Below are 12355 nucleotides of genomic sequence, written 5' to 3'. Positions count from 1 at the left end.
ATACTCCAATAAAGATGTTAAAAAAAAAACAAAAAGAGGAAAAAAAAAGGAAAAACTCATTTCCAAAGTAAAGCAAGGCAACAGTTGATGGAGATATGTCAGAGAATAAAACACAAAGGGGGCTTCCCTGGTGGTGCAGTGGTTGAGAGTCCGCCTGCCGATGCAGGGGACAGGGGTTCGTGCCCCGGTCCGGGAGGATCCCACGTGCCGCGGAGCGGCTGGGCCCGTGAGCCATGGCCGCTGAGCCTGCGCGTCCGGAGACTGTGCTCCGCAATGGGAGAGGCCACAACAGTGAGAGGCCTGCGTACCAAAAAAAAAAAAACACAAAGGAAAAAGGGCTTGACCCTTAAGGCAGACACAAGCAAAAAACACAGGGCAAAGATTTCATGTGTCAAAAATGGTGGATGTGGAAGGACACAAGTTCTTGCATGTTTTTATGCTGAATCAACACTAATATAAAAGAAAGCTTGATGGTGGAGAGATGGGAGCCAACAGATATACAGGGTACCCCTTCAAAAAGTTCAACAAGAGTGAAGTAATTCAGTAGCAAAATGTTCAAGGAAATGAAATGAAAGCTGTTTTAAGGTATAAGACACAAATCCAAACTTGAATGGAGATAGGAAGGAGGAAACTAAAATTGTTGGAGGGAATGAACTAAGTGTAAATACCAGGTCCAAGAGAAGTTCAAAGGAGTGGGACAGCAAGCACTGGAGAAGATACGGCCTTTGGAACAAAGAACTCTACTTCTCAGACAAGTTGAGGTAATGCAAAAGACAGAAGTCAGGTTAGAGCTCTTCTCTGAAGAAAGAACAAGGGTAAAAGTATAAGGATGAGGAAAGAGAAATGGAGGCTAAGTGAAGGAGATCAAGAAGAGACTAAAGCACAATTACATGAGAAATGACAGTTGGTGACTAAGATACAGTGAGCAACAAGCTGGAAACAGGATAAGAATTAAGGAGCCAGATACACATAATTCTGTTCACTTGTTTTAGTAAAGCTCAGTTACCATAAATTTAAAAATGTTTCTCAAAGACCACAAATGTGCTCTATGTGCATTAGTAACATAAAAACTTGAAAATGTATTTTCATTGTTTAAAAATTACATACCATTATCAGGTATTGGTTCCATGTCCCATGGGCTAAGTTTTTCAATTTCAGTATTGTCCCACCTGTTAAAACCAAAAAAAAAGCCTGGTTAGCCCTTCATAAAGACAATTGATAGCACGTATAAAATAGATAACTAATGAGAACACTGTGTACAGCACAAGGAGCTCTACTCAATGCTCTGTGGTGACCTACATGGGAAGGAAATCCAAAAAAGAGGAGATATATGTATAGTTGATTCACTTTGCTGTACAGCAGAAACTAACACAACATTGTAAAGCAACTATACTCCAATAAAAAATAAAAAATAGGGGCTTCCCTGGTGGCGCAGTGGTTGAGAGACCGCCTGCCGATGCAGGGGACGCGGGTTCGTGCCCCAGTCCGGGAGGATCCCACGTACCGCGGAGTGGCTGGGCCTGTGAGCCATGGCCGCTGGGCCTGCGCGTCCGGAGCCTGTGCTCCGCAACGGGAGAGGCCACAGCAGTGAGAGGCCCGCGTATCACAAAAAAAATAAATAAATAAAAAATAAACCTGTGGCTAATAACTAGGTACCCACTACAAGAGTAAACAAAAAGATAGAAAATGCAAAAATTAACCTCACTGTAGCAGTAAGTTTAAATAGTGTGGTTTTTTCCGAATAGATTATAACAAACAAGTATAAAAATGTATGGTGGATTCAAGGACAAAACCAGAAATGCTGTGTGGCCTGTACCCAGGGTAAGTGAAGAAAGATAGTGTGAAGGCCTTGAATGCCACACTTCAGAATGTGGACTTTGTTTCCACAGCCAATGGAAAGGCAGCAAAGACTTTTTTTGAACAAGGGAAATGAAGTAACATGTGCTCCTGAACAATGATCCTGCAATATTGGGTTGAGGAAATATTAGGAGGCTACAAAAAAGGTCCCAGGGAAGCAAGCAGAACCTGTACCAAGGCGGGTACTAGTAACAGAGGCATTCTAGAGAGATGCTGCAAAGGTGAGACTGACGTGACTTAACAACGAACTCAATGGTGTTTTTTTTAACCTGAAACACGTCATTCATACCACAACCTGCCGCAGCGAACAAATGTTTATAGATGACTGGTTTTCATCTGCATACATACCTAACAATGTAACACTGGAAATGACTATCAGGGTACTGTGGCTGATACGGCTCTTGACTCAGCACCGTTCCAAACCACCAAGCATCGTCAATGATAGAACGAAACCTGTCACCTATAAGAGAGACGACCAAGTCTGAGACATCAATTTGCTAACATTAACATTTTTAACTTACAAAATACCTATGACAGATAAAACAAATCAAATAATATTTTTATCTTAAACTTAGCCATTCTTCACCACTTACCTGCAATCTTTAGTGATAAAACATACGTGAAAAAGACATAGTACTACACTCGGCAATTTACCAAAGGTATAAAACCATATAATATAATTGATGAAAACGGTTTATGACTAGGTTCCATTATTTAATGGATCCAAATGCCCACTCCAAAATAAGTTCTATTACAAAGAACAAAATTTAACAAAACTCAAAAATCTTTTACAACGATGTATACAAATCAATAAATATTTAATAAGCATATTAAATATACTTATGAAATATGTAACTTTTCCTGAATAAAACAAGTTATAAACGTATGATCAGAAGTTAATCCATGATTCTTCTAAAGTTGCTGCTATATAAATATCTCCACATAAAACGGTGTTCTAATTCTTAAGATCTCATAATAAAAATCAGGCCTAAATGTACCCTTAAAAATACGTATTTATTATTTAAAAGATTTAAACATCCACATACCCCATTATCTCAGCATAATATAAAAGCAGACAAGCAGAGCTTAGGAGAGCTCCCTATACAAACCAAAGTAACTGGAAAGAATACTTCAACTGACTTCAGTGATTTTAGATTATACATATACATTTCTAAATATATTCTATAACTGTTAACAACTTCTAGAGAAAGAAACTGTATTCGATCTTTGTTTTACATATATTACAAAAGAAACACAGACTGCTGTAATAACCCTATCTCCTCCTTCCCATCCATCCCATCATTTTCAAAACAAAATCAATATGAAAAAAGTTACTTATCCTTCATTAATAATTCTTTGGTAGATTAACAATTCCTTCTTCAAGAAAAGTTTTACAGAAATAGTATCAATCAAAATTAAAGCTACATATCACTCCCAAGAAAGAGAATATTCCCCACAAATGGTCTTGACTAAAGAAAGTATGCTTTCAATAAATTCTGTAAAACTGAAAAAAATAGCAATATCACAACTATTGGAGCTACATGTTTTGAGGTTAATATATTTTCAAATTTATATAAACATGATCTTTAAGTATATTTTACTTCAAAATCATTAGAAACCCATAAGCCCCTCATCCCACCACCCTTCTACCATTAATAAAATTCAACTTTTGACAGTATTTCATTAATACAGATATTCCAAAACACTTTAACTTTAAAAAGAAGTCTTAATAAATTTTAACAACAAACCTTTTTAATAGAAGGAATATACCAAAATTTTGATGTAACACCAGGATTGCTGTCCAATTCTATAATGTAAATAACCTAATTTAACAAATATCAATTATAATATTTGTTACAATAAGTATTACTGTAATAATAACAAATCCAGGGGCTTCATTTTGAGAAACCTAATACAAAAATATATGGTTACTAAGTGAGCCAGTCTTTGACACCAAGAATTAGTTAGGTAATATTTTTCTTCCCTATTTATCTATCATTAGAATACTTTCAGTTGAGATAAAAATAGTTCTTTGGTATAAGACTAAAAACTTTAACTTAAAAGGAGGCTTAAAAAATTCATTTTCTCATGGTAAAAATGGGCATTTCTATTCCATTAAGATTTTTCAAATAAACCTATTTTGGCTAGTCAAAAGCAGGATAAACATCTGCTCAGTAAAAAGTTCTCACAAGCAACTTCCTATAATAACTGCTCAAACTTCAGCAGAAGAGGTAAGATTTTTATGGGGGAGCAAAAACAAATTAATTAGCATAGAAGATATGATACAATAATTTCACAACCTCAAAAATAAAACAAAACCCACCAAATTACAAGGGGTAGTCAGGAATCAATCTCTAGCATTTACTTGTAGAGAATCGAGGTTAAGAAATCTTTTTGAATGGGTATGTTGGTAGAACAAAATGAGAGCTTCTAATTTACACATCATGGGGGTTGAAAACCAGACTGGCTAGGAAACTATAAAGTTCTTTGGAACTTGGCTGTACAACATTAACTTCTACATACTCCAGCTGTCTGGTTTGTTTTTTATTTTGTTCTGTTTTGTCTTTGGTGGCTAAATGCTTCTCTTCAAGAAAACTTTCCTTTACACCTCCAGTCCCCAAAATAACCCTGATTACTTGTGTGGACATTACCATTAAAAATAGTGTACTAAAAAAAAAAGTCTACTAAGAGCAGCCACACTCTCCGATAAGATTTCGTTTCAAATAGGGACAACTCAGGGAATTTATTTACCTGTTCCTACTGCCTGCAGAAAAAGGCTGCAGGAATTACGAAAATTAATGAGGTCTGAACATCATTTATGAATGTGTACACCAGCTGACACAGCCTAGGTAGAACTCAGTATTTCACTAAAATTGATAAAAGGAGAATGACTTTTCATTCTCCTAGGTGACTAAAGTCAAACTCAATACATGAGCTCCCCGGACAGCATTACATACTGGAAAGTAATACATATACACCTGTGAAATAACTATTACAGTTGCTGGCCTAATTACAGTCATCAATTATATCCTGAGGAGATTAATAACCTACACAAGTCTAAGCAAGTGAGCCTACCAGCCTGCCTTAAATAGTCACCATGAAAACCACACTGAAACCACATTCAAAAAGCCACATTCAAAAGTTAGTGCCCACCTTTAGGTGATTTTATTTTTTCTGTCGACCCATACAATGCATGGTTATAAAGCGTAAGTTTTACACAAATTTTTTATGTTTTAAAGGAATGGTTACCTCAAGTCAACCTATTTAAGTCTGGGTTGATATGATTATCAAAGGTAAGATATTCTGGCATACCAGAACATTATTGTGTTATTTTTCAAATTTCTTATTGTTTTACATTACAGGTAATTTTGTTAATTATACCAGTGTCACATTAAAGATGGAAGTAATGCAGTGTGGACAAGTCTGAAAGGAAATAGAAGGTCTACTCTGGCCTATATTCCAGGAGTAAGAAATCATGCTTCCAAAATGTCACATACCATACCAAGCCCTAAGCAAAATATACTTAGCAGTCTTATATTTCTTTCCAGAATTTACATGTTTGCATCCACCATAATAAGCAGCACCACAACCAAAATATTTAAAGCAATAAAATGAGAGATTCATTTCTCAGGGTATATAAAATTCAGTAAGGACAGACTTACAAGACTGCCAGTTCCTCTGTCTTGCTTCATCGTAAAATTGACGCAATACAAGAAAGTCAATAACATCTGGCATATCATGATATCTAAACAAAAATAAAAGACTGTTAAATTTCCTGCACAGCAGGTTATAGTCTAGAGCAGCAATGTCCAAAAGAAATACAATGGGAGCCACATATGTAATTTTTAATTTTTGACTAGCCTTATTAAAGTAAAAAGAAACCAGTGAAATTAATCTTAATAGTGTATTTTATTTAACCCAATATATCCTAAATATTGTTTCACCACATAATCAATACAAAACAATGAGATATTTTACATTCTTTGCCTTCATACCAAGCCTTCAAATCCAATGTGTACACTTACATCACACTCAATTCAAATTAGCGACAGTTCAAGTACTTGGCAGCCACACGTGGCTAACGGCTACCATATTGGACAGCGCAGGTTTAGCAAATTATTCTAACATTTTCTCAAAAACAAATGCGGAAGCAATTTCCACTACAGGCCAGAATTCTCTACACATTTAAGTGGCATGAAAAATGTATAAAACACGCTCCCGCCTAATTGCTGCTGCAGTACCAGTATTTTTACTTCCAGTGGGTCCCATCTATCAGAACTTCAACTTACATCTTGGGCTGTCCACAGTGCTCTACTATTTACCCTGCAGCTGAATGCAAAGGACATGCTGATCAGCGAGAGGGAAAATCTAAATTTAAATAATTCCATTTTTTAAAAAGTAACACATACCTAATAGAGAAAGATTTGTCCATAAGTTTTCCAGTCGCAGGATCTATAAATGCTAGTTTGAGGCAACAAAGTGTAGGGGGCCCAACCTCATATCGTATTCCAACTATTTTGACCAACTCTTGATCCTTTAACAGATATTTTTAAAAGAATAAATGGTTAAAATAAAGCAATTCCTCAAGATTATAATTCTCCACATATTGCCAAATTAAGTCAGCTCACAATTTAGGATTCCAAACCAGAAGAGGGGTTTAATTTACCATTAATTACAATTGTTTTTGCTAAATTTTCACATCTTTTTGAAGACCGGTATTTAACACTGTTTTTAACATAAAGAATATACCAACTTTAGAAAAAAACACAACAAATGTATAAGAAGGAACACACAAGTCACCCATCAGCTCAGTATCTAAACATAACCACTGTGCACAATCAGAATTTCCTTCTGGCTTTCTTCTCTTCCTAAAGAAACATTTTCATTTATGTAACTTTGTATTATGCAAATCAAAATATGTAAGCGTTTGGCGTATTATTCTTCAAAAACTTGACAATAAATTTCTACCTAATACATTTCAATAAATATTTGTTGAAGATCTATGTGCCGTGACCTATTCCAAGCAGTAGGGGTAAGACAGGGAATGGGAGAAACTTCCTACCATGATAGAGCCTCCTACTCATTATACTGTAATTAGCCTTCCCCCAATACCTGTTTCCTTAATACTAAAAATATGAGATGATTCATCCATTTATTCACTGCACAAAATATTATTGTTATAATGTGCCAAACAAAGTGCTAAAAATACAGTTGGTTCTCATTATCTGCAGCATTCTTACTATTCTATAGTGCCACCCAAAATGATGAATTAGTGAGTTCCCAGTGAACACTTAACCACTGCTCCTGGAGGGAATACAAGGCTAGGTGGCTACAGGCCCCCAGTCGTAATATTTCAGTCACCTAATTAAGACAGTATCTTGTGTAATGTGAATTTCTATGTAAAGACACGTCTTTTTTCTTTTTTTGCGGTACGCGGGCCTCTCACTGTTGTGGCCTCTCCCGTTGCGGAGCACAGGCTCCGGACGTGCAGGCTCAGCAGCCATGGCTCACGGGCCCAGCCGCTCCGCGGCATATGGGATCCTCCCGGACTGGGGAACGAACCCGTGTCCCCTGCATCGGCAGGCGGACTCTCAACCACTGCGCCACCAGGGAAGCCCGAGACACGTCATTTAACCTACGTTGTTGAGTCATTAACATTGAACTCACAACCAACAGCACTATGACTCATGCCTAAAAGAAGCTTATCTAACACACAGATTTTCTCCATAAGGTACATCATCACCTTCTTGTACATAGTAACACAAGACAGCACTTTAGCACTACGCTAGGCGGCCATCTTAAACAGCAAGTCACCAACACAAAAATCTGAAAAAAAAAGCACAAAAATCTGAAAAATGTTTAATGTGGCACTGAACAGACTGCAAAAAGAACATTTATGTACAATATGAGAGCTCAAAAGAAGGAAGTATCACCTTGTTCAACCTCAGCTGAGAACATGCTGGGCAGACAACTCAAATCTTTTGCCACACTGCATGTCTGCAAATGACTAGAAAGCACCTTGAGTAGTGATTTTGGTGTTACAAATAGCAAACAGTGAGAAAGGCAAATTTGTAAATACAGAAAACAAATATGAGGATCAGCTATCCTCAGGTACACAGTAATAAGTGAAAGAGACACAAATTTGAATGTATCTAAAGCCAAATTCAAAGAAGTAGAGCCATTGAGTTTTTTCATCTTCTAACAGTTAATGAAAGTATCAAAAATATGAAGTATAAAGATTAAAAATCACCTGTAATACTACTCTACATGTAATCACCACTAACATTTTAATGTATTTATTTTGGTTGACCACATATGTCTTTAAATTTTTATCATAACCAAAACCAGAATTTCACATTCCGTTTTTCCTCTTAGTAACACACTGTGAATACGTAACATTCATTCTACAAACATTTTAAAAGCCTCGGTTACGTGGTGGGCTCTACATAGTAGCCAAATGTGTGAATATATCATGGTTTGGTTCGTTCAGTACTGTGGGATATTTGGATTTTTTCCTAATTTTTTGTTTTTATAAACAGTGATGTAGAATTTAAATTTGTATGCACTCCTGGTTGTTTCCTAAATTACCAAAAGTAGAACTGCTGATTTAAAAGGTCTAAATATTTTCAGTTTCAATTCCAACTGCCAAGATACCCTGTAGGGAGCCTGCACCTGTTTCATGCACCCTTATCACCAAGTTGAACAACTATTAACAAACCTAAACCTTTGCTACTTGTTAAAACATGGTATTTTCTTTAAGTGTTAAAAATATGTACATACATAAAATTGGTTAAGTACAGAGAAGCTAAAGTTTTTTCTGTATTTTATTACATGTGAGGTCGAACCTTTTTCTCCAATTTGTATTGGTTTCTTTGAAAACTTGCACTTCTTTTGAAAATCTGTCCTGGGTACAATCATTTTAAGATTAATGATATATACAGCCAAGCTGACTTCCAATAATGTACAGAGTGCCCAGTGACAAGCATGTCTTCTGACTAGACCTTAATGCTTAGCAGGTAACAGCAGAAATGTTTTTAAGTTGGAAATTAACAGAAAGGTAGTAATGAAGTATGCCTCCAGTAGGTTATTTTTAATGGATTTATAAATAATTTAACTATACATGTATGTGCTAAATGTTTAATGATTTAATAATACCATCATCTTACCCTAAGATCCATTTTCCTCCATGGCTCCTTGTTAGGGTTCAGTTCATAAATGTTATTTCTTCTGACAGCCTCAATATAAGCTTCATGACCCTGTCGAAAATATATTACCTACAAAAGGGAAGTACACGTTTAAAAATAAAAACCTAAGAGTAATATTAATTTTACGTTCCATATTCACATTTTTAAACTTTATTACTCTCACCTCATCACCCATTTGAGGAACAAAAGGAGACTTCCGAAGTGTGGTGTCAGTTATCCAAACCGGAGGATGAAATTCATATAAACGTTCCATGTTTGCAAGCTCTGCCTGCGTCATCCTCCGCAGATTCTGCCAAGGGGAAGAAAACAAAGTTTAGTAGAATAGAAAGGGGCTGCATGCACTGTTTAATTGAAAAACAAAAGACTTCACCATTCAGAATGGCTGTTTTATTAGCATGTCACCTAATGATTAATTTTTAAACAGCATACATATTTGGTTCTTTAACATACATAGGAACATTATCAGCTGTGCAAGCACTGTAGATCTACCTAGCACTTTCCTAGCATCTCCTGAATTTCTAACAGATTCTGCATAGCACTTTACATCCTATGAAGTGGGTCTAATTTCCAGCTGGATCCTCTTCAACACACTAAGGCTGCTTTGCCAAGACTCCACAGTGAATTTCACCACAGACTAATCATCTCAGGGAGTCTCCTCTTGATTTGAGGTTTTAAGACTGGTAATCTTACATATGATATCACATGTGGAATCTAAAATATGATACAAATGAACTTTTATGAAATAGAAACAGACTCACAGACATCGAGAACAACTAGTGGTTGCCAAGGGGGAGGGAGGTGGTACAGGGATGGAATGGGAGTTTGGGGTTAGCAAATGCAAACTATTATATTTAGGATGGATAAACAACAAGGTCCTACTGTATAGCACAGGGAACTATATTTAATATTCTGTGATAAACCATAATGGAAAAACCATTAAAAAGAAAAGACTGGTAATTTTAAAATACAACCACAAATTATTTGATACTCCTCCTTTCCTCTCTAAGAGGTGGAGCCTAAGTACCCTCCACTCAATGTGGGCTCCAACTACTTCTAACAAATAGAAAAAAGCAGAAGTAACGATGTGCGACTCCTAAGACTAGGTCATAAAAGGCTTAGCCCCTGCTTAATTTTTGGATCACTTGCTCTGGGGACAATCAGCTACCATGTCAAGAAGACACTCAAGCAGCCCTATGGAGAGGCCCATATGGTGAGGAACTGAGGCCAGCAGCCAACTGTCCCATTAACAAACTTCAAAGATCCACCCCCAGTCAAGCCTTTAGACAACTGTGACCCAAGCTAACATGATGACTGCAACCTCATGAGCCAAAAATCAGCTAATCAGTTCCCGAATTCCTGATTCATCAAAACATGAAATAATACATGTTTCTTGTTTTTAAGCTAAGTTCCAAGATGATCTGTTACACAGCAATAGATACCTAATACAAAGACATAGCATCTTTAAATAACAACAGCTACCTATATGACAGGAGCACATGTAGCACTGTACATGGAACAAGGTATAGCAATATTACAATTAGGAGAAAAGTATGAAGACAAAACATGTCAAATGAAAATGGGAAACAGGACAACAGCAGACAAAACAAGAAGAAAGGATCTTAAAATGCCTTGAAGTATATTTTTGGTGTTGGAACTGGAGGACAAAATAAGAGTTATGGTGGGGATCTGAGCAAAATAGAGCTTTCCCTCTAAGTTACAGATTCAGAAAGGTATAAGTGCCAAGTCCAACTCAGAGCAGATTAGAGAAGTTTTAATAACAAAGGAAATTTTCCAAAAATAAGTTTGTTTGCATTGTACATTTGACTCCTGATGATGTATATCGATCAAAAAAATAATAATAATAAAGCCTCCAAATTCCCAAAGATTTCTATTTCTAAATATGGACAGAAACTATAAAAGTGTAGATACATGATATTTTTAAAGATATACTTTTCTTACCTCTTTTTTAGGCTTATTTTCTTTCTTTCTCTTTCGTCTCCTTTTTGGAGGAGATAAATTCTCAGTAGACATTTCGTCCTCTGAACTACTACGAAACCGAGTAATTCGTCGACGGGATGACGTTCGTAAAGGAGGCTGCAGATTGATGCCTGCGTCAGCCGTCCAATCAGAATATCTAGATGAAGAGCCACTAGGGAGGAAAACAGTTTCAGTCATACAGAACCAGAATCTAAGCCCTAAGAGTAAATTCATCCTACAACCTTAAGAGAGGAGAGATAACAAGGAGGAAAGAAAAGATCCTGGGAAGATTCGACTGCCCTCCCTATCAGTGCATACTGAAATGACCAAAGACCATGAGAAGGAGAAAAATCTTCACTGACACTGGAAATTAAGGATATAAGCCTGAGAAATTTTTTGAAGTATAATTTGGATGAGACCTCATAGAAGACAACATCTAGAGCCAACTAATAATACCCTTTCCAAAAGTGAAGTGTAGCTACGAAAGCAGGAGAGACTGTGCAGAAGGGCAGCACACCCCTAAACCGCAGGAGGCTCCAAAATGGGACTAGAATTTGTAAGTAGAATGACAAACTGTCAGTGACTACACTGAGAGCCACAAGGAAAGCACAGAACAGAAAGCTCTAAGTGGACAAAGCTTCTTGCCAACAGGGGGACTCTCCCTGATATGAGAAAAGATCCCAGAGAGGGCCTAGTCCTAACCTACCCTGGAGCAAAAGCAGAGTCAAACAGGAAACTAGGAAACTAGCCCCTGGCCCACTCCCAGCTTTAGCAAACACAGAAAAGGATAAAAATCCTCTACTGGGGCCATCATTGTCCAACCACATACCTCTCAGGCTTGATAACACACAGTTCCAAAAGCTATTTATTACAAATATTATTTTTGTATTATATTTTATGTTATAAAAAGAGCTGTTTTAAAAATCTTAAGAGCATCTGCTTTGTACAATAAAATTCAAGAAAAATTGAATTAAAAGATAGTGAATATAGAGACAGGAAGGACAGTGGTGGATGCCAGGGGTGGGTGGGGTGGAGTGGCGAACTGCTGTTTAGTAGGTACACAGTCTCGGTTTTGCAAGACGAAGTAAGTTCTGGAGATTGGGTGCACAACACTGTGAATGTACTTAACACTATTGAACTGTACAATTAAAAACAATTAAGATGGTGAATTTTATGTTCTGTATATTTCACCACAATTAAAATTAAGTTAACAAACAAAAATAAGGGTAGACAAGTGCTCTAGAAATCACTCCAGCTCCTAAGCAAAATGGAATAAAAGAAGACAAGAAAGGAAGCCAGGAGTATGGGATGGTGTT

The 12355-nt window shown here is 36.7% G+C and overlaps 1 protein-coding gene across 2 annotated transcripts in view; it reads right to left on the bottom strand.

Annotated features, from left to right (window-relative positions):
- The window catches only part of BRWD1 (bromodomain and WD repeat domain containing 1), a 122247-nt gene that overhangs the window by 32429 nt on the left and 77463 nt on the right, over positions 1-12355 (bottom strand). For both annotated transcript variants that reach the window (XM_027095113.1, XM_027095183.1), the window contains exons 23-29: positions 11022-11211; positions 9226-9351; positions 9024-9131; positions 6267-6391; positions 5520-5602; positions 2206-2317; positions 1108-1169 (exon numbers count right to left, since the gene is read on the bottom strand). In XM_027095113.1, coding sequence (XP_026950914.1) covers positions 1108-1169; positions 2206-2317; positions 5520-5602; positions 6267-6391; positions 9024-9131; positions 9226-9351; positions 11022-11211 — 806 coding nt within the window. The remainder of the gene's footprint in view (positions 1-1107; positions 1170-2205; positions 2318-5519; positions 5603-6266; positions 6392-9023; positions 9132-9225; positions 9352-11021; positions 11212-12355) is intronic.

The sequence above is a fragment of the Aethalodelphis obliquidens genome, unplaced genomic scaffold, assembly GCF_003676395.1.
Source record: "Aethalodelphis obliquidens isolate GAN/ISIS:26980383/991018 unplaced genomic scaffold, ASM367639v1 scaffold1, whole genome shotgun sequence".
NCBI classification, from domain to species: Eukaryota; Metazoa; Chordata; class Mammalia; order Artiodactyla; family Delphinidae; genus Aethalodelphis; species Aethalodelphis obliquidens.
Note: the sequence above shows the minus strand (reverse complement) of the source record. Positions and strands in the feature narration are given on the sequence as shown.